Source organism: Triticum aestivum, chromosome 2A (genome assembly GCF_018294505.1).
Source record: "Triticum aestivum cultivar Chinese Spring chromosome 2A, IWGSC CS RefSeq v2.1, whole genome shotgun sequence".
NCBI lineage: Eukaryota > Viridiplantae > Streptophyta > Magnoliopsida > Poales > Poaceae > Triticum > Triticum aestivum.
This window is the reverse complement of record NC_057797.1, coordinates 748,298,067-748,321,212: the sequence shown is the minus strand read 5'-3', so window position 1 is coordinate 748,321,212 and position 23,146 is coordinate 748,298,067. Positions and strand designations below refer to the sequence as shown.

Sequence of the window (23,146 nt, the reverse complement as noted above, 5' to 3'; positions counted from 1 at the left end):
CCATCATCCTCCTGGAACCAGGGCCGGCCCGTAGGCCAAACAAACAGGGCCATTGTCCAATCCCCTATGAGCTAGAAGCCACTACCAAGTGTGTAGTGATCCATATATTATTTGTTTCTATTTATTACGCTCAAAAATCTAGTGAATATGTAGGGTAAACCCCAATTTTGAGAACTAAGTATGCACTAGTAAACACCACATAGAAATAAATCAATGATCGTCGGCAACTATTTTTCAATAGGTTGATAGTCGCTCTCCGATGAACTACCTATAAGTTGTACTAAAGACTATATTAGCTACGGCAATGCAAATCCAATGAAGTACAATCCAAACGCACGTCATCAATAAGTTATTGAACCCACTGTTATTCACGAGGTAGAAGGGCACGCCCAGGGGGTAGGCGCGCCCCCACCCTCGTGGGCCCCTCGTAGCTCCACCGACGTACTTCTTTCGCCTATATATACTCTTATACCCTAAAAACATCCAGGAGAGCCGCGGAACCACTTTTCCACCGCCACAACCTTCTGTACCCGTGAGATCCCATCTGGGGACCTTTTCCGGCGATCTTTTTGGTTCTCAATATAAAGTTCTCCTCGATGTTCTTGGAGATCTATTCGATGTAATATTCTTTTGCGGTGTGTTTGCCGAGATCCGATGAATTGTGGATTTATGATCAAGTTTATCTATGAACAATATTTGGTTCTTCTCTGAATTCTTATATGCATGATTTGATATCTTTGCAAGTCTCTTCGAATTATCGGTTTAGTTTGGCCTACTAGATTGATCTTTCTTGCAATGGGAGAAGTGCTTAGCTTTGGGTTCAATCTTGCGGTGTCCTTTCCAAGTGACAGTAGGGGCAGCAAGGCACGTATTGTATTGTTGTCATCGAGGATAAAAAGATGGGGTTTATATCATATTGCTTGAGTGTATCCGTCTACATCATGTCATCTTGCCTAAAGCATTACTCTGTTCTTATGAACTTAATACTCTAGATGCATGTTAGATAGCGGTCGATGTGTGGAGTAATAGTAGTAGATGCAGAATCATTTCGGTCTACTTAACACGGACATGATGCCTATATTTCATAATCATGCCTAGATATTCCCATAACTATGCGCTTTTCTATCAATTGCTCGGCAGTAATTTGTTCACCCACCGTAATACATGCTATCATGAGAGAAGCCACTAGTGAAACCTATGGCCCCCGGGTCTATTTTATATCATATAAGTTTCCGATCTATAATTCTAGTTTACTATTTATTTTATTTTGCAATCTTTACTTTTCAATCTATACAACAAAAATACCAAAAATATTTATCTTATTATCTTTATCAGATCTCACTTTTGCAAGTGGCCGTGAAGGGATTGACAACCCCTTTATCGCATTGGTTGCAAGGTTCTTGATTGTTTGTGCAGGTACTAGGTGACTTGTGTGTAATCTCCTACTGGATTGATACATTGGTTCTCAAAAGCTGAGGAAATACTTACGATACTTTGTTGCATCACCCTTTCCTCTTCAAGGGAAAACCAACGCATGCTCAAGAGGTAGCAGAACTCAACAAACACCATCGGAGACACCTGTAGAGCATCTTTATAATCACCCAGTTACTTGTGACGTTTGATAGCACACAAGGTTTTCTACGGTATTCGGGAGTTGCATAATCTTATAGTCGGAGGAACATGTATAAGTCATGAAGAAAGCAATAGTAATAAAACTAAACAATCATTATGCTAAGCTAATCGGATGGGTCTTGTCCATCACATCATTCTCTAATGATGTGATCTCGTACATCAAATGACAACACATGTCTATGGTTAGGAAACTTAACCATCTTTTATTAACGAGCTAGTCAAGTAGAGGCATACTAGGACACTCTGTTTTGTCTATGTATTCATACATGTATCAAGTTTCCGGTTAATACAATTCTAGCATGAATAATAAACATTTATCATGATATAAGAAAATATAAATAACAACTTTATTATTGCCTCTAGGGCATATTTCCTTCACCCCACCCCCCTTCGTGCTCTCAGTGTTACTCATGATCATTGATGTAATTCTTTGACCCTATGGTTGTATAACATGTACCTTGCCCTTAACATGTATTTATAATGTTAAATGATATTTTATGCTTAGTTGCAAAGAAAATAGAGAACAAATAATTTAAGAAATGTTTTCAACAAACATTTTTTTTTCTTTGTAGGGATTTTGATGATGGAAATATGATCTAAAGGCAATAATGAAGTATTATTTTATTTTCGTGTTCGTAACTAATGTTTATTTTTGTGCTATAATTGCAATGGTTATGAAATATGAGATTCAGAGCAAAATTAGGTTGCATGTGTGGGAACATAAACACCAAGTAGATATTTAATCTCGCCTTTAAGACTATCTCATATACCGAAGATGATTTTGTTTTTGTGATCATATGACAATGATACAATAGCAAGGTTGCTGGCAATAATGAGAATGCATTGTTAGGAGAACAATGGTATTGGACAAACCCAACTTATGCTATACTGCGAGATCCTATTATCACTTTGTTGTATTAATTATCATGTCGTGTGTTAACATCTCGTTCTTGGAACATGAGAATGTCGTGTACCTTCATACCGGATGGTCAGTTTGGGGTTGGCAAACTTTACCTGTAAATGGATGATCATAACAGTAACTTTCAGGTACATCAGAAAAGTATCTCAAGGGGCTCTATAGTTCAAGACTGACTTTTGATCCTCCAACGATGGAGAGATGCTCTCCGGGCCCACTCGGTACTAAGATATTCATCATCGTGTGGCCAGACACTATGTGATACAATCACGGGGATACCAGAATATGAGAACGACAAAAGAGAACGAAATTGGTAACAAGGATAGCTCGGTATCGTGTCATCAAGTAGTTGCTTCACGAGGATACCGATAAAAGTCTTACAACAGGTTTTGTTATGTATCGTGAAGCAAAGGGAATTGTGTTTTCAAACAAAATGTATGCTCGATAAATATCTTTGTGTGTATGTGGGAATTAATATGGGTGTCCAGACCCTGTTGTTGATTATTGACATGTCCACATAATCTCGAACTTACAGGGTCACATGCTTATTGGTTTCATTTTGATAGAGTACCAGCAGGTATTAGGAGTATGAGAAAAGTGCAATGAAATTGTTTCAGATAATTCCAGAAATGTTCTGGAGGTCACAGAAATTTCTCGCGGTATTGGGAGTGTCCTAGAGGTACCCTGGAAGGCCCAAGAAGGTTCAAGTGCCCCGAGTAGGTTGCCTCCTTGACCGGCCCAATGCATGACAGGAAACACGACCTACTATGATAAATGCACCCATCTCAAAGCTGTGTTTTCAATCAATCTATTAAAGCACCCCGAAAATGTCATGAATGTTCTAGAGATCATAGTACGACAACACCATATGATATGTATCGTTCAAGTTTTAAACATTATCATTTTACCCTATGTAATCAAGTGTAATTCCAACACTCAATCCTATGAATTAATAAGTATATTACATCATTCAAGTCTAATATGTATGTGTGTGCTCGCGGTTGGGGCGGCCTCGACACGCTATATATATGCTTGCGGCCATTGTGCGCTCCTCTTGCGATTGTGGCCGGTGGGAGATCAGGGTTGAGGCGTCATGCATGCGCTTGCGTCGCGCGCAGCGTCACGATATAGTTAGTGGGAGTAACTTAGATAGTAACATAGCGCACTCCATTTTTTTTGCTTATGTGGCACATAGTTAATAAGGAGAGAGATGTTTAGAGTAACATAATATGTTACTGTAACATAACGCTTCCCGAGAAAGGATGAGTCTACAAGCTAATAAATGAATCCATCTATGACACTACTATTATGTTACTTTGCACTATGGAGGTAATAAATTAGAATAGTGTCATATGCATGACATAGCGCACTCCAATTTTTTTTTGCTTATGTAGCACGTAGTTAATGAGGAGAGATGTGTTTAGAGTAACATAATATGTTACTGTAACATAACGCTTTCCGAGGAAGGATGAGTCTACAAGCTAATAAATGAACACATCTATTGCACTATGAAGGTAATAAACTAGACTAGTGTCATATGTATGACACTAGTATAAGTTACTCGTGACCAGCCTTAGTAATTCTTTCGTGCCATTAATTGTGTCAATTCAACCTTTCGATCTTCCCACAACCCCAACAACCACACCCACGAAAATACTACACATAGAGGAGCTAGTCTTCTACAATGTTGATCCCAGGGACGAATGCTTATGAGCAATTCATAGAGGAGTTCACCATGCCGTCCCACGGCAGGACCGGCCTCGTGGTGGTGTACACCAATGAGCCGCACTGGGTGAACCGTTGCATCGCCACATTCAAGTGGTTCCTGAAGGAGGACAAGTACATGGTCGTCGGTTTCGACCTCGAGTACACACATGCATGTTGCGCATGATCAGTAGGTCGTCGTCGCCCAGTCGTGCACGCATCAGAATGGTCACATCTACCACTACTGCATAGGTCACGAGGCCTTGTGATACTGTCAATAGGTTTTCAATAGCCCTGATTAAGAATTCGCCACGGTGCACATCACCAACGATGCAAAGGTGCTCGGTAATTCGGGCATTCTCCTACCCGAATCTCATCAACATCCAGAAGAAATACAAGATCATCGACAATGAAAAGAAGCAGGACTCCCTGGCTGACCTCGCCGCGGTCATCATCGACCCTTCTACGCCGACATGAAAGATGATCAAGAACGGGAATGTCCCACACTCTGTCTGGGAGGACAGACTGAACACAGATCATGTCACCTACGTTGCCAAGGACTATGGTTTCGTAGTTTTTACGGGTCAGTAACAAGTCTGGGGCTAGCCGTTACAAAAAGGTCTAAATCGCGTATAAACACGTATTGACGGTGTATTTGACCGGCAGGGCCCGCTTGTCAGGTGCCGACGGGGCACTTTTTTTCAGAAACCCCTTCCCCCCCCCCCCGCCCCACCCCCGACAGAAAACCAGCAGAAGCAGGGGAGGAGACCAGTCGCTCCAGCCGTCGTCGGCGGGCAGCAGCAGCCACAAGGTCCCCTCACGCCTCCTCCCGAGCTCACCAGCGCGCCGCCGCCTCCTCATGCCTGGGATCCTTCTCCCAGCCGCCTCCGCCCGAGGGTCTCATCGACCCCGCCCCCAGCCATCGCTGGCGAGCAGCAGCCACGAGGATCCCTCGCGCCTCCTCCCGAGCTCCCCAGCTCGCTCACCAGCGCGGTGTCGTCTCCTCGTGCCCAGGCTCCTCCTCCCAGCCTTCTCCGCCCGGGGGTCTTGTCGACCCCGCCCCATGCACCTCGCCGGAGCAGCCATCGCTGGCGACTAGGTCCCCTAGCCACCTCCCTTTTTCCTCCCTCTCTGCCGTATGAACAGAGGACCAGCACCATCCCTCCCGCCCTCCGCCGCACGAGTCGCCATATAGATCCGTCGGTTCCTGCACCCTTCGTCGCTCCCTGTCGCCGGAGTTGCGCCAAGTCCGGCTGCCTCCCCTGCGTCGGCTGCAAGCAGGCACGGTGAGCGGGACGCCGGGGCAGGGCGGAGGTTACAAGAGGCAGAGGAGCTCGGGCTCGAGGGGCTCCTCCCCTCGATTTAGATCGGCGCCGCCGCGTGTGGAGACGATGAATAGTAGCGCCGGTGAAAAAGGGGGCTTTCTGCAAAAAAAAAACATGCCACGTCGGCACCCGACAGGTGGGCCCCGCTGGTCAGATACCCCGTCAATACGTGTTTATACGCGGTTTAGACCTTTTTGTAACGGCTAGCCCCAGACTTGGTACTGACATGTAAAAATTACCAAAAGTGATACCAATCCGCATGTAATGCCCCAATTATGATACTTCCGTGCAATTAACTCCTTCGCGGCGGTACATCCGGTTCGGGGCAGGGCAGACCCCGTGAACCATTGTACTACGTGTCGACCGGTTTGCATGGTCTTTCTTGGCCGCTTCGTCCCGGCCGGGCACGATCAAATCATGCGGTTACCAGACCCAAACCACGGACGTGTACGTGACCCTCCTCCTGAGATGTTCACAGACAATCTCGTAGTAAGAGACTCGCAGAAAAGGCAGTCTCTCCAAAACGATCCTGCCACCCGACTACAGGGGCCTAAACTTTGGCCGCAAAGGCGGAAGATCAATTAGATGCATGACTAATGATGCTGTGAGCTTCCTATTTTCAGTGATCAGCTAGGGCTAACGATGCTGTGAGCGATGCAATGAAGTGTCACAGCCGAGCTTCCTCCCAGGGAAAGATAATGATGGCGGCTGACGACGACGAAAGGAGAAAGTTACGCTCCACTACCACCAGTACATACGCACGCGCGCTAAAATAATGCTGTCACCACGTGGGCAGAAGTGCCTTTTACACTAGATTAATCGGCGCCTTTCGTAAATCAAGTGTGAACCTAGACTTTGACGCTCATGGACAGCAAAACTAACTCTGTATACGTTGGCAGAACACATCGTGTCCCGAATATACAATTACTCCTACTTACCGAGATTACCACTGATGATCAACCTGAGCACCGCACCTGAACCATTCTTACGCGAGCTGTTGGGACAAAATAAGGCAGCGGCCGCTTTCGTGATAATGGGGATCTTTGAAACATCTGCGAAAGCAAAAGTTGAAACAACATCAGGCCTACTGCTTGACGGCGATCTTCTTTGACCGCCCACCCATGCATATCTTCATGGACGCACGTCCGTGGAGATGGAGTCGCGCCTATGATTTGGTTGCCGTCGACCCGGATGTTGACGTGCATCTTCTGCTGCCGTTCGCCCTCCAAATACTACCGTCCTCCCAACGAACGAACGACCGGTGTGTCGTCTGGCCAAAATGCTGTCGAGGATGACGTATTTTTTTTTACCGTCAGGTGCTATCAAGTAAAAAAAAGTGTACTGTAAGTTACGTGTTTGAACTGTTACCAGAGTCTCGACCTGTAATCCAAGTTTCTAGTTTACGCATCCAATCGATCGGAGGCAAAAGGTAAGGCAGTACGTTCTTTCAAGAAAAAGAAAGGAAAAGGAAATGTACTACTACTACTCCACTGTAGTACTGCTAGAGTAAACAATAGGCTCCTGTGGCCAAGGTACTTTGGAGGATCACTTTGGTAGCATGGGCAGATTGCGGACATGATTGGCCCCGTCAGAGCCATGCCAGTGTTCACTCCCACGGAATTTCCAACTCACCAAGTGAATACAATACTCTAATGAGAGTGCTGCTCGACGCACTAAACAGACAAGCAGCAGCGTATTATCGCCAGTTAGCCAGTGTCAGTCGGTGCCTCGCATGTTTACGAGCCGAGCTACTGATGCGGGGAGAAGAACATGTGCCTGAGAAAAGCCGGCGAGTTTTGGGCTCTTTTCAGCTCACCAAAGTGCGGAGCTGGGACTAAAGAAAAGGCTGCGTCACTGGCGCCGGTCGTGCTCGTGTGCGTGCGTCCTGCCCGGCACACGACGCCCTGTCTCCCCGCCGTCGCACGGAGCCGACGCGCGCGACGGTGGCCGTGCCGTGCACCGGCGGGATCCAGTCGTGCATGCGCCGCGCTCACCGCCACGACGGCGACGGCGACCGTGCCGTGCCGCGTTTTCTCTCGGCGGAATCATATCGGACGCCCGTGCGCTCGGTTTCCGCATGCTCCAAAGCCGTGCGCATCGACGAGGAGGCAGGGTCAGATAAACTCACATGCCGCTGCTGTTGCGATGGGATTACGGCGAAAAGGATGCAGCGTTTTGGCACGCTGTAATGCAATGCCCTGCGCTGCTGGGCACATGGACTGATCACTGGTGTGTGGACGCATGCCTTGGCCGGTTTCCGCGCAAGTTGAGGAATGTTTGAGACATTTATGTTTATGTTTATTCACGTGTACAGCGGGCCACGTACTTACGACCTCCTCTCATGTGTGGAATGCTTTTGTTTTTGTAGCCTGGCTTTAAAGCAAGCAAGTCTATCCATGATTAGGGCCTGTGGGACGCATGATACCTCCCTCGCCAGGCCTGGATGCTTAACTATGATGCTTTCGAAGCTGGTCCCTGCGGTTCATGTCGATGATTAAGGTTGGCTACTGTAGCTACTGTGATAGCTAAGCTGGCCAGGCGAAGCTGCTTAGGAAGCTGCATCTCCACTGTACTGCACTAATGCAACGCTCCAACCATATGCTTAGCGGGCAGAAAAGGTTAGGGGAAAGCAAACAAGGCTCCGAGCTGTGTGACACCGGCGCTAAACCTAAGCGCCCGCACGCACACTCCCCCACCACTAGGCACCACGAGCTAATCCTAGCATCACCATTAGTTATTAACTCGCTAACACGACAGCGCCATTGCACTGTAGTAGTACCATCTGTACTGATCCGCTATAGATTGCTGCTCCAGAATTTACCGTCTCCGTGATTTACACGGCAGACATGTCCATGTCGTTTTGCGTTGCAACGAATTGACGAAGAACTCTTAAAAATCCGAAGTAAAATGTCACGTCGAACGAATTCATCCATCCATGCATGTGTCCCGAGCGGATACGACGGTTCACGGATCACATCACCGCAAAGCGTGGCGTAGCGTGCTTCCTTTCGAGGTTCGACCGCAGCAGATAGCCGTGTGCGCGTGGCCACGTAGGGTTTTCACTGTGCACGGGACGGTTCGGGCCAGGCACGGCGCGTGCGTCCGATCTGCCGGGGCCGTTCCGTGCTCGGCACAACGGCGAGGGGCCGGGCACCACACCCGTATGATATGATTGTGCCTTTCCGCCCTCTCTCCCTCCCTCTCTCTCTCTCTCTCTCCATCGACAGCAGACAGAGCGACGAGACCGAGAGGTAGAGTAGACTAGACAGTAGACAGTGGAGTGGAGTGGAGTAGAGCGAACCATGAGCGAATGATTGACGGCGCTGTTGGACTTGACGCGTCCCTGTCCCTGCGCCTGTCCGTGCGTCCGTCCTCGGATTCAGTTCAGCATCCACAGCTCTCCCTCCCTCCAGTCTTTCTCCTGTGCCGTTTCTGCACGTACGTACGGTGCCACTGTTGGATCGGCGCCCCCGGAGATTCTCATCTCGTGGCCGGCCGGGACGCGGCTCGTCTGCCGTGCCTTCACGCACGGCAGAACTGCCGTACGGGCCACAATCGGCCGTTCGTTCACTGCTTTCTCATCCAACGGACCTCTGCTATCCACCAACTTGCTTGTTTCACTATACTCTGAATCTACTCGCGCCAAAAATTGTAGCAGTGAGGATGTAAGGTCATCACCGCATGGGTTAGAAAAGTAGCCGATCATCAAGCTGATGCGTCCTCGTTGCTATCGAGCTGCAGCCACTGCGTCGCCGTCAAACCGCCGCCGCCATCGCCGCGTTACATCCAACGGAGCCGCCGCCGCCATTGCCGCGTTACATCCAACGGAGCCGCCGCCGCCTCACTGTCGAGCTGCAGCCGTTGTGTTAACATCGAGCCACCGTCGCTGCCATGTCAGTCAAGATGCCGCAGTTGCATCACATCCCATCCTTTCTCTAGTCCTATGAAGTCTGAATTGCCCCAAATTTGGTAGTGGCCTGTAGTCATGCCTGTTTCTCACCCCAAAAATTGCAGGTACAGCCGTTCCAAGCATAGTCTGTAGTTTTATCAGGGAAACTGAAGAGCTATTGCAATTTTCACCCCTAAATCAGCCAAGCACTCTACTAACAGAGTACTGAAATTTGTAGAACTGAAACTGAAGTGCTACTGCAATGTTTAGCACTGAAGCATCCAAGCATGCTATTTGTATTAACAAAGTACTGGATTTTTTAGCAATGAAACTCAAATATTTTTGCAATTTTGAGCATTGAAACTCAAGCACCAACAGAGTACTATTACTACTTATATAAATCCCCAAAATACCATAACACTGAGAAGCCACATCACATGCTATCAAGCCAAGTTTGTTTTTCTATTTTACCTCGCATGGTGTCAAAAGCTTCCTCAAATGTTTCCTTGTCTCGGTACTCATACATGCAAGCACTGAAGTCTGCAAGAATATGTGGTTCATCCTCCTCCTCCTCCTCCTCCCCCTCCCCTTCAACCTCCTCCTCCGCCTCCTCCTCCTCCTTCTTATGACAAGATAAATGTTTGATGGCATTCTGCATTATGTGAAACGTGCATAAACCATGCCGTGCCATTAAAAATACATCCTCAACCGCATTTCCCATTGCAACATCTTGATCTGTATATATAGTTCTTGGATGCTTCTGATTATGTGCAAAGAGAAAAGTTTCAAATAGCCATTTGAAAGCCTCATATGTTTCACTATATAAAAGGCAAGCACCAAATATAACAGTTTGTCTGAATTGATTGAACCCAACGAATACACCAAATGGCCTAAGTTCCTTGTTGGTTCCAAATGTTGTGTCAAAAGTAACCACATCACCAAAATGAGCATAATCAATTAACATTTTTGCATCAGCCCAAAATATATTTGTGATCTGTTCTTCATTGTCCAGCTGTATGGCATATTGGAACGATGGGTTTTGGGCGACTTTATCCTGAAAGTATTTTAACATACTCCCAGCTTCACCATACATTAGTTCCCTTTGGCGCTTAGTACGTAGGTGATTTTTGTGATCCCTACGTATATAGCCAAGAACAGATGGTCCACCAACTCGACGACTAGCACACTCATACGCAGCTTTTGGCCCAATACCTGAATCATCTGCAATTTCAATCTCAAAAGCTTGAATTTCAGATATCTTTCGCTGTGATGGCAGAAAGTGGCATGTTTCTTGCAACTGCATAATGTGGTTGTGCTCTAGAACAAGATCGGTTACTTCATAATTTCCCGCTTCTCTGTTTATTGTGAGACCCATGCGAGCTAGACAACCGGTTCGAATCTCAGCTCGAGGTTCCTTAATATGCTTATCTCTTTTGTCTTTTCCTCGATGGCCTTCCTTGCGACAAACAAATCTGCACGACGTGATTGTCCGATCAAACTTACTTGGGTTGAGGTATCGCTTTCTAGTACCAAATCCAACTTTGCCCCCATAAGTAACCCAGAATGTCCATGCTTCATCGACAGTGCCGAATTTCATGCCCATCTGTGGTACCCAACTTGGTATGGCACTCGATCTATAAAAGCCAAGACTCAATTTGCATTAGTGTACTGGACATAAATAAATAACTGTAAAAAAGAGCTGTAGTATTTTTACTGCATCTCACTTACGTATTCAGACTGCCATTATCCTGGTGATCTCCCTCGTTTGTGCTTTCCATTGGAAAACAGATGTGGGATGGCTCCACCAATTGACTAAGTGGCAATAAAAACCAAAGTTCTTCAGCAATACAGAGGAGAATGTACAAGGAAGAAAATCAGCTAAGCATCAGTTTTGAAAAGCAAATTAGGAGATCGATGATGATTTTTTGATTTTTACCTATGGCGATCGAACGTGACTCCTCGCCTTAGATCGCAACGTGTACGCGCAGTTTGGAGCCAGCTTTGTTGGATGTGACACAGCGGCGGAAGCTGACGGCGACGCTGCGATTGCAACTTTGTTGGATTCGGCGGCGGCGGCGGCTGCTCGACGGGCGACGCGGTGGCGGCTGCTCGACAAGCAAAGCCACGGCGGCAGCTCCGTTGGATTCGATGCGGCGGCGGTGGTGGCAGCAGCTTGGCACGATCGCGGCGGTGGCAACTCAAGGAGAACGCATCTTGGTTGTGCCGATTCGTGCGACGAGCACCTCAGTCCTCACCTTGATACGCGGCGCAGCAATTTTTGGCGCGAGAAGGCCAGACGGCGGACGTGATTTTGGCGCCTATTTTATTAACAGCTCCCGCTAATTCGGTTCGCTTGTTAGTGGGGTAGCAGAGGTCCGTTGGATGAGAAAGTAGTGAACGAACGGCCGATTGTGGCCCGTACGGCAGTTCTGCCGTGCGTGAAGGCACGGCAGACGAGCCGCGTCCGGCCGGCCGGCAGCCATGGCGAGCTTCATTATCAGCTGGTTAAGCTCGCTAACCCCTGTCGGTGAGCGAGACCGTGCAACGGCAGCTGCTGTGATGTTCACTGATCACTGTTCTCTGTCTCGGTCCGCGAACTGTTGCCTACGGGTCACACGGAATGGATCCACTGCTCGTGCATGCTCGCTGTCAAGCTAGCGTGACATGCCCTACAGGAAATTAGGAACAGCGTCTGCTCTGTAGGTTTCTGCGTGTGCGTGCGAGGGGAGATGCTGGATGCAGGGGAGAAGTCTGTTTTAAACCTTGTCTTCGTTCGACCCGGCGAATTCGAACCCCGACCTTAAAATCCCTGAAATCCACACCCCCAACTCTCTAATCCCAGTTCTCTGCGCCCTTAAACCCGTTTTAGCAGAGGATTCGCTGACGTGGCAAGGAGAAGGCCGGGTTAGGTGAGAAATTAGGATAAGGGACGCCACCTGTACTACCCCATGCCTCTTTCTTTGTTTCTCTGCATATACTGTCTTCACGGAGCGTATTCTTGTCACCTTCAGTTCGGAACAAAACTGGGATTTCTCCGGCGACTGGCGACGGGGACTGGCGGCGGCAACTAACGGCGGGGACTGGCGGCGGGGACTGGCGGCGGCCATTGGCTCGGGTGATTACGAGCCAGCCAAGATGGATCTCATGGAGTCCAGCAAACCCTGGACGCAGGTACTATTCGTGCGTCGGTAACCAGGTAATTTTCGCCTCTTCTTTGCTGTCTCTGTTCCCCTCTCTTCTATTTTTCTTCTTCTAAAATCTGTTTTTCAATTGGACAGCATGGATTCATCGATTGGCATGACGGGCCAACGACACCATTTGTCGGTGATTTGTTGGGTGATCTTCGTGACAAAGTGTGGATGCTTGAGACTGCTGTTGCTAGTCAGTCCATTGACAGAGAAGTTGGTGCGTTGAGAGAGGAATTGGAGAAGAACACTGAAGTTATTTCAGAAATTAGCGCTAGGTGTGACAGGAAAGATGTGATTCAGATATATGAATGTGCAGTGTATGGTTTGATGATCTTTGTAGCTGGTTTAGTCGCAAGCTTCATGCTATCTTAGTTTCTGGAGATGTATAATGTGGTGCTGTCTTAATTGCAATGTATTGTATGTGACTCATATTCGAATGAATTTGGAAAACCCAAATTTGATGTGTATGTCTGAATTTCTCAGTTTTGACAGCTCCAGTTTGCACTTTTTGACACTTTGTACAACAGAAGTTTGCAATTTTTGACTGGCTTCCAGATTATAGTACAAATGTAATGCACTGCCATTGTTCTGACAGTAGGAACTATATAGACATTCTTTAAGAGGAACAAGCACAATAACAATGCTCAGTTGACAGTAGCAGCACACTACACTGAACACCAAATTTCAAAGTGGTCATTTGACAGTAATAGTGACCATTCTGCAGCAAAATTGTGGTACACTCAAGGATCATTTGATAGTAACACTGAACATAAACCAGACATAAATATTGGTCATTTGACAGTAACACTAAACTGCACTGGATCACAAGCATCAGGCAATATTAAAGATAAATAGTGGTCATTTGACAGTACCACAAGGATCATGTTGACATCATAACACTAGAGTTCATACTAAAACTACCATCATAAGCAGTACTTCATACTGACACTTCCATCACAAGCACTAGTTCATTATGACATTTTCCAAAATAACCACGTCATTAAACACTTCTAGTAATTCCCACTAGCTGTGAAAAAGGGCATGAATCCAGAAGCTGATCCAGTCCCTCTTCCAGCTCCTGTCCCTCTCCCAGCTGCTGTCCCTCTCCCAGATGATGTCCCTCTCCCAGCTCCTCTCCCTCTCCCTCTGCCAGCTGAACTTGTAGTCACTCTGGGTGGTCTGAAGCTCGATGCTGTAGCTTGAGAGCTTGATCCAGCAGCTTGAAAACTAGATGTTGTAGCCCTGCGTGTTGATGCATCTGTTTGTGCTTGCTGCAAATAAAATAGAGAAATTAGGGCAAAATCAGTGCATAATTTCATTTCAACATAGCAAACATAGTAATAAGTTACCTCTGTGGCTCTCTGTTTTCTCCCTCTCTTTCCAAGATGTGACTTTGTTTTTTTGGTACTATCTCCATTTTTAGAACAAGAAGTTTTATTGTGTCCCTTACCTCCACAAGATCCACAAGTTATCTGAATGCCATGCTTGCTCAATTTCTTACCCTTTGGTGCTTCACCCTCTTCTCTCCTCCTGTCATTGTTCTTTTTCCTTTGTCCTGGCATGGCAATGTAGCCAGGTGCAATTGGCCTAGGGTTTTGGGACACAGGCCAGTTTTCCTCTCCGGCAACGAGAGCTTGTCCCGCTCAATCTCCGACATTCTAGTCTCTCCACCCACATAATCAAGCGATGGACCAATCCGTATGAACTCGCCCCCAAAGTGGAATCTGACATTCAAAACTTCTGCTGGATCCATGTTTTCAATGACGAAATCCTACATTACAACAAATACATAAGCATACTTGAACTTCAGGCTACAAGTAGAACCATCAGACCATGGCAAAAATTTCCCCCTAAAACCCCCAGCTTGAATTGTAGAACCCTAAACCTAGCAACCGCAAGAGGCTAAAATTTCCCCCAAAAAAGCAGCGAACGAACAACTGGGATGAACACCGTGTACCTGCTCTTTTTCTGCAGCAGTGCTAGTCGGAGGTCGCTGCGATCATCCGCCGTTCGTCATCGCCGCCGCCAAGGAGAAGTTGATGCGTCAGGGGAGAAGGGAGATGAGCGGGCGAACAGAGCAGCTGAGAGGCGACCTGGTCCGGCTCAGCCAGTTATCCCCGTGCCTGAACTAGTTGGACCCACGACCAGAGCCCAATCAGCAATCCTGGTCACACGTCAGCGAGTCCCTGTTTGGGAACGGGTTTAAGGGCGCAGAAAACTGGGATTAGAGAGTTGGGGGTGTGGATTTCAGGGATTTCAAGGTCGGGGTTCGAATTCGCCGGGTCGAACGAAGACAAGGTTTAAAACAGACTTCTCCCCTGGATGCAGAGTCGACGCATGTGGCACTGCATTTCTGAACCTCTGAATGGCCGGAGGAAGGACGAGATTTTTTGAGGATTATCAGTGGCAACTAACTGAAAGAGCCATAGGTAAGTTCATTTCATACACTTTGTGTTAAGGATGGAATCGGAGGTTCAGAGAGAGGTGAAAAATTAGGAAAACCAGCACGCAGAGATGGATCGCGGAAGAAAAACATGGGCGTGCATTCATCTCGGCGACGACAAGCGTGGCGCCTGTACTGGTGCGCCCCGCGGGATCTTGTCACTCTGCGGTCTGCGCATCTTTATCGCCCATGGCGCGTACCGCCATTAAACACGGCTTTGGGTCCGTACGTACCGCGGCGACTGTTGCGGAGCAGCGGCGGCGGCAGAGGCCACCCCAAACGGGCAGGCGACGAGACGGTCTCAAGGACAGGCTATGAATGCAGATGCAGGTACGCAGTGCAGTGCAATTGCAACTGCAACAGCCTCGCTCGCTCTTGTTCAACGATTGCTCCACCCGAGGGTCATTAATAACTTCGGACGCATCGGGCCAATAGTATCAGGCCTTCAATGGCTGCATAGATGTGTGCGAGGCAGGCAGGCACGGGTACTTGCGTCGCATAGTGTTGCGTTGCGTTGTGTTTATCACTTGTTCACACGAGCACCCAGTTCAGAATCAGATAAAAATGTACTACTAGGAGCAGTCAAATACAGTCCACGATATTCATCTAGTTCACTTAACAGTCTACGCTTGCCCACATCTCGTTGCAGTCTACGCACAATACAATCTACACGTGACAGTCCAGGGTATCTTCAACGCCAACCCTTAAAATAGACACTATATTCCACCAACCCTCAACGTTTTTTGAAACGAAGGCTCGCGAAGAGCCCGGCTTTGAATTAACGAAGCAAACAACCGGCCGAGGTTACAACCCAACTTACACGCGACAGAAACTGATACAATGGGGACGAAATTGGAAAGCAAATCCTATCTACCCAAGAACAAGCTGCCAAAACAACTTGCAAGAGGCAGCACACTCCACACTAGAATCATAAAATCTTGCAATAGACAACACCGACCGTCGAGGAAGGACCTTGCTTGAAAAGCACTTCGGGAAGGAGGCAACAAACATCTTCCTTCTCTGGCACCGAAGGGGGTCCCTACCCCCTCGCCATGGCTCGTGGTGCCGTACCGTCGGGATCCAGAGAAAGCTCACCCGAGAGCTGGAATAGTGTCATCCTCGCTTCGCTAGGTGACCATCGGGCGACCCCTCAATTTGGGAAGTGCCTGCCGGTTGCACCGCCACAGGAATACGCCCAACTAGTTGGAGAAGATTGCTTCAAGTCGTCGAACACCGAAAGGGAGGCAGCACACCCCACCCCTCACTTGCAGACCCTCCCATCCGATCCCAATATCCCTGGCGCCGCCTCTAGGAAGGTTACGGTGCACGAGGCGCCGCCGACGCCCGATCCGATGTCCCCTCAATGTTCGTTCCTGTTTTTTTTAAACACAACACTCAAACTAATTATAGAAAATACCGACGAATTATCCCAAGTACAAATTCAAATATAAACATTACACCTGAGATCACTGGATATCCAACAAGTTTAAAGAATTCATCGATTCCCTAATTCAAAAATCCTTGAGTCAGAATCCACATAGGTTGTCCCACATATACCGGCCATCGAGTTTCATCCAACAATGTATGTGCGTGACTGACCTGCACACGGTCTTGTAATACTACACGACAACGTTGGGTGAATGAATGAATTAACCAACACATAGAGCAACAGGAAGGAAAACTTACGATTTCCTAGGTTGAGGAGCCCAAATGGCCACGTTGTCTTTCACATAGTGAATTACAACCTCAAAATTTCATAACGAAGTTGCAGATGGTATACAAACGATGCATTAGCGACTTCATATTGCGCTCATGGATGATGTGCATGTCTTAGGACGTGACTTGCTTTTGCTCATGACACGAAGCATGCACGTGGTACCAAAAGGTCGAGCCCATTTGCCTCATGCTACCAAATCCGCCGATACGACCAACCGCGCATCTCATAACAACTCATCATCGATCACTGAGTGACCTGCCATTGAATTACTTTAGAAACATCGAAAAGTTGAACAAAATAGGGCAATGTATTTAACCGAACACCTCACGGGTGTGGTGTCTGACATGGATGACGTCCGCAGGGGTGATGCAGGGTACATGGCTGCGGAGGGATCCTGGGTGGACGGCGCTATAGTCCAAGGCAAGCAAGCACGTGTGTGGGGCTGCGTACGCCTGAGGATGCCTGGACGGCGGCCGGAGAGGTACAACGACGACGTCGGACGGGGATGGTGTGGATGCAAGACAAGGGGACAAGGAGTGAGTAGGGGTGGAGTGCAAGAAAAGTGGAGTGGGAGGGGGATTTGAGTGGGACGGGGGTGTTGGAATCTTGGCGGTTCGGACCTCCTGCAACCCACTCCGCCGACCCCCAATTTGCTTTCGGTTTGTGGGAAAACGACAATCAGACTGGTCCACAAACTGATGGGGTATCGTGCGGGATGGAAAATTGTGTCTGGACGGATGCAGGCAGTCTGAGAGCCGGTGTTAGAAATGCCCTTGCAGACTTTGCGTTTAGATGGCCAAATGTCGCCCACATCTCCTTAGTGCCAAGGGTGCACTAGGGCTGCCGTTTCTGGGTAGGGCTACTGGCTTCACCGAAAAAATGGTAGGGGCTCTTTGTATTTGCAGGACTTAAAAACACAGGAATGTAAAAATACGTATATTTACAATGTCATGTCCATCTGAATCCTACATGAACATCATTTGCTTATTTGCATCACATAAAAAATACAATATTCTTTCCAAAAGGTTTGATTGGATGCTAAAAAACTACGAAATGTCATGCAGAGGATTTCTGATGGAAAAATCCCATATACTTTAAATCTACAAATCAAATGACCAACTAAGAAATTTCCCCGGGTTTGTAATGCAATGTAATGTTGTTTTTCTGTAAATGCGTGTTTGTAAAGACCCATGATACTTAATACTCTTTTCGTTCGAAAATACTTATTGAAGGAATGGATGTATCTAAATGCATTTTAGTTCTAGGTACATTCATTTTTATTCATTTATCTGACAAGTATTTCCAGACGGAGGGAATATATGCCTTAGGCTTTTCAGCAAAAGAAATCAAAGTAAATTTTTCCAAGGATTTCAGTCCTTCAAAATTCCTACAAAAATTCAAAGAAAGAAGCCCTGAGGAAACGTTCCATCGCCACGGCCTCGCGAACGCCACGACGCAGAACCCCGGCCCAGTCGGTCGGTACTCCATGCCCACTCCAACGCGGGCCCCCAGATATAACACGCTCGACAGCCCGGCCCACCGGCATCAATGCAAGCCGCGCGAGAATTGACCCGCATTCACGCCCGCAAGACGCAGGTCCCACCAGCCAGCCTCACAGAGCCCGTCGGCCTGGGCCCCGAGCAAACGCAGACCTGGCCCACTCTCCGCGGACCCACCTGTCGGCGCGCATCATCGATGCGGGCGCCGGGCAGACGGACGGGAGCCAGTAAAGGCGGCCGGGCCCCAGGCCGCCATTTGGAGACGTTTTTTCAGTGTCCCATCACCGCTCACCGCCCCAGCCCCGGCGTTACCCTCCCTGCCGTTTCAAATTCAGCACGCGATAAATGTGTCCCCGAGCCGGCGGTGACGCCACGGGCGGTGACCGGACGCCTGGCTAGCATAGCGTAGCATAGCTGTGCGTGTGCGTGCCGTTTTGTTTTTGTTTTTGCTGCGCTCGCCGTTCCGCGTGGAGGCGTTTCGAAAAGTTGTTTCGTCACAGGCTTTTCTCCCCACCCAGTCAGTCCACCGCCGCCGCGAGGGAGAGTGGAGAGATCGCCGGAGGGAGGGAGGGGGGAGGAGATGGCGGCGGGGGCGGCGGCGAGCTTCGGGCTGATGGACAAGGCCTACTTCGTGGGGCGGGGCGAGATCCTCAGCTGGGTCAATGCCACGCTGCAGCTCTCCCTCAACAAGGTCGAGGAGGTCAGTCGCCCACGCTTCCTTCCGATCCCCCATTCCGGTCCCCGTTCCCCGCGTTCCCTGCGTGCTAGACTGTCCTGTGCTCGTGGGGAGGGGGGAGTTCGTGGGTGCTGCGGCGTGGCTCGGCTCGGATTTTGCCGGTGCTGATTTGGGGGCTTTGTTGGTCTGTTTCGAATTTTCGATGCAGGCGGCGTCGGGGGCGGTGCAGTGCCAGCTGCTGGACATGGTTCACCCTGGACTGGTGCCGATGCACAAGGTTAGGAGGCTTCTGGCCCGATTGATCTGTTCTCGAGCGCTGCGCTTAGGCGGCTCGGCTTAGATGGCTGCGATGCGATGCTCTGCTCATTTTGGGGGTGTTTTGCAGGTGAATTTCGATGCCAAGACGGAGTACGACATGATCCAGAACTACAAGATTATCCAGGATGTCTTCAACAAGCTGCGGATAGGCAAGGTACGGGTGATTCTCCCGGCCTAGCCACATGGCGGCCTCTTTAACCATGGATTCGTTCTTGATTTTGTCATGCATTTTGTGGATGAGTGAAAGCAGGGTGACCTGTCTGTTCAGTAGTAGTTCGGTTTATGCAGTGTGTTCAATCTGGAATAGATATCTGTGATTGATGTCAGCATGTGGTATATAGATGATTCGATGCCTTACTAATTTTGCTGTGCCGTACTCAAGTTATACTCATTGCTGTGCACAGTGAGGACGGATGTGGTCGAGATTAAGACCTGTGTTTGTGTGCATTGAAAGCTAATTTTCAAAGTTTGGTTGGGTGAAGTAGGCGTGTGATGACACATCACAAGGGCAAAGTTTGGTGTTGTGTGACTGTCTGCGTTCAGCACTTGACACTTGATATCAGGAAAGGCCTTGATAGTCTGGTGGTGGTTGTTGTTTTAATGGCTAGTTTCGCATGTCGCAACAAGTATATATTCAACTTGTGCTGTTCTGTTCATGTTCTGATCCCGTACAATATATAGTTTAGAGTTGTGCTTTCTGAATGTTTTGCCGATTTTATGGCCTGTGTTTTAGCAAACTGAGTTAAGGGTTCTTCAGCTCTGTCCTTCAGCATCTGTTCTTATTTGTATGAGGTAAGCTGTAACATATAAAGTTCTTTGTTGTGCTAATTAGTGGATGGATGCTTCTGCAGAATATTGAGGTCAACAAACTTGTTAAAGGACGGCCATTGGACAACTTGGAGTTTCTGCAATGGCTGAAAAGATATTGTGATTCTGTGAATGGTGGAATCATGAATGAGTATGTGCCATGCTTGTGTTAAATGCAAAGAAACTTCAATTTGTCCGGAACTATTGATTTGATAAGACTAATTTCTTGTTTTAGAAACTACAATCCTGTAGAAAGGAGGTCCAAGGGTTGCAAAGAGCGCAGCCACAAGGGTCCCAACAAGTCAACCAAATCACTTCAAGCCAACAGATTATCTAGTGCTAACTCAGCAGATGGTGGTGCCCTGAATTCTAATACTGATCTTGGTACTTGTCACACGTCTTTCTTTTAGCATATGATTTTCTTTTAATTAGTATGTAAGATCAGTTCCATGCTATTCTTAATGAATTGGTGATGTTCCTTCATAAATGACCGACACAAGGCATTAATTGAAGCTGGTCATCAGTTATCAGTTTATGCTCATTTTTATTTGAAATAGCATAGAGGCTCTGTGTGACTTCGTTAAATACTTAAATGACTAACTCAATGATGCAGCTTCTCCAATTGGAAAAGTCGTTAACGCTGTTAACGAAGAGCATTACATGGAGCAGATTCAACAGTTATCTGAGAAGGTAAGTAGTGTGTAACTTAAGGTGCTATTTCATTTTTATACTGTGGAAAAACCCGGGTATCTATACTGTAGACTGTTATATGAGTATGTGACTCCAGTTTTATTCTAAAATATATTGTTTTATAGCTGTAAAACCTTAGTCTAGCCTCTGATCATTATTCCGGTTAAACTTGTAGAGTTCACCTTTGGTAGCTGTAAATCTGGGCAAGTCGTATTCTTGTGTATGATAAATTCATCTACTTGGTGATGTTATTATCTCTACTGGATTGCAGATTGCAGATTTGAAGGTTTCTGTGGACAACACTGAGAAAGAAAGAGACTTCTACTTCTCAAAGTTGCGTGACATCGAGATATTATGTCAAAGACCTGAGTTGGAGCATCTACCGGTAAAACAAAATCTTTTGGGAATCTTATAGTCTGCATTTTTTAATTTTATTGTACTCATCTGCATTCAAGGGCCTTAGTGTCTGAATTTCAGTTAGTTTGACAAAGAAGATTCTCAGGGACCCCCAAGTCAATGTGGGGTTGTTAATTCCTAATGAATGGCACATAAGGTTAGCTAAAGGGGGGAGAGTCCCTCCTTTAACTGTCCGTTAGTAAGATAGAGATGAGCTTCCCTGCAAATCAAATGCAGGTGGGCGAGCTTACACCCGTAAGCTCTAGCCAATCCAGCTAGCGGTTATCACATTGCCACATAACAGTATCTCCTCATCAAAAGCAACACATGCCCTTGTATTGCACCATTCATTGGCACTTGAATCCAAAGATTGTCCTCTACTATGCTGATCTTTAGAGTATTTCTCACAACTTAAGCAACAAACTAATAATTTGGACAACAGTTAGATGGTATCGTGTGATTCATGTCTGTATGTGGATAAACTATTAGCTGATTTGTTTTTCACATCTGATATCGAAACTGAACTTTTGGGCATGAACTACTTGGTAGTTCACCTGAGTTGTAGTGACTTTTTTTATTGATAGTTCTCTATATTGGTTATGGCAATTCATGTTTTTTTATTCATTTTGGTTTTACTATTGACCTGGAGATTTTTCTTGACAGATGACCAAAGGGATAAGGAAGATACTTTATGCGGCTGATGCAAAGGATTCATCATTACCCGAGGCTAATGAAATAATCACCAGGTCACCAGGCATGTTCTCAGATGAAGCAGAGTGACAAGTGCCATGGGAGGCGCCAAAACCTTTGGAGAATTTTGTGGTTCTCCTACTATTAAACTGAGTAGCTCGTAATGTGTAAATTAGTAGAAAATAACACTTGGCATGGGGAACTGCTCATGGCCAGTCACCTGCAACTGTCTTCTGTTGTGGCACGGCTTATCAAAAGACAAATTTTCCTCTAAGAAGTAAGAACACGTGGCTAGTTATGATGCATATTAATGGATAACTCCACTCCTGTCCCCAATCCCCAGAGATTTGTTACTACATTGATTTTTGACAGCTCTTTATTTCTTTTCCTGCATTTCATGGTACTGAGATCACCAATCTTTTATGGGCGTCAATGCGCCATAGTTTTCTCAAAATTTTATGCGGAGAAATGTACTACGGTGTACTTCTTAAATTCTTTTTGATAGCTTCTCATCCTATCCCCCAAACCCAGAGATTTACCACGTTGAATTTTGATGGCTCTAGTTCTTTTTCTGCTTTGTCTGCTACTAGTAATTCCTTTTCTACTTTGATGCCAGCTTGATAGCAAGGGCCAGTATTCAACTAGCTCCCTGTATAGGATTATTCAACTAGCTCTCTGTACTGGACTTTAGAGTGATTCTCATTTTTTTAACTTTACAGTGATCCTAAGAGTGGTCCAACATGTGTTGTCTGAAAACTGTGTGTTCCCCCAGGATACACATTTTCCTCTAGCTTTCTCCCTCCGTTTCTAAATATAAGGTTCTTTAGAGATTCTAATATGGACTACATACGGAGCATAAATGAGTGAATCTACACTCTAAAATACGTCTATATACATCCATTGTAGTCCGTATTGAAATCTCTAAAAAGCCCTATATTTATTTTTCATCAAAAAAGCCTTATATTTAGAGACGGAGGGAGTAACAAACTTATGACTGAAGACCACTTGAAAAATAGAAACACGACTAAACAGAAGATTGCCAGTTTTTTCTTTCTTTCTGAGCAAGAGTATCCAACATCTTTTCTTTGACACTGTTGTAGCAACTGATATCTGGTCAGTCGATGCCTGTTAATTCAAGGGTGTAGGCAATTCTTATGAATCTATTGCTAGGTTCTGGATGGTTAGTACTCCCTCCGTTCCAGAAATAAGTGTGATGGTTTTAGTTCAATTGAAATGAAACTACCACACTTATTTTG

General features: G+C 46.9%; 2 protein-coding genes and 1 long non-coding RNA gene across 3 annotated transcripts; 2 read left to right on the top strand and 1 right to left on the bottom strand.

Moving 5' to 3' along the window:
* Positions 1-8,956: 8,956 nt before the first annotated feature.
* LOC123191982 (protein FAR1-RELATED SEQUENCE 5) lies at positions 8,957-11,756 on the bottom strand. Its single transcript, XM_044604492.1, has 5 exons — positions 11,403-11,756; positions 11,195-11,278; positions 10,074-11,100; positions 9,686-9,776; positions 8,957-9,210 (listed from the first exon to the last, which is right to left on the bottom strand). Exons 2-5 carry the CDS (start codon positions 11,242-11,244, stop codon positions 8,957-8,959), a joined length of 1,422 nt encoding a protein of 473 aa, XP_044460427.1. The 5' UTR covers positions 11,245-11,278; positions 11,403-11,756.
* Positions 11,757-12,376: 620 nt separating this feature from the next.
* LOC123186392 (uncharacterized) lies at positions 12,377-13,121 on the top strand. Its single transcript, XR_006493618.1, has 2 exons — positions 12,377-12,662; positions 12,745-13,121. It is a non-coding gene; the product is annotated as an uncharacterized lncRNA (long non-coding RNA).
* Positions 13,122-18,753: 5,632 nt separating this feature from the next.
* On the top strand, positions 18,754-22,226 carry LOC123190825 (microtubule-associated protein RP/EB family member 1A). The gene is made up of 8 exons (XM_044603556.1): positions 18,754-19,013; positions 19,198-19,266; positions 19,375-19,461; positions 20,159-20,265; positions 20,350-20,498; positions 20,728-20,804; positions 21,076-21,189; positions 21,864-22,226. Exons 1-8 carry the CDS (start codon positions 18,894-18,896, stop codon positions 21,978-21,980), a joined length of 840 nt encoding a protein of 279 aa, XP_044459491.1. The 5' UTR covers positions 18,754-18,893; the 3' UTR covers positions 21,981-22,226.
* Positions 22,227-23,146: the final 920 nt, after the last annotated feature.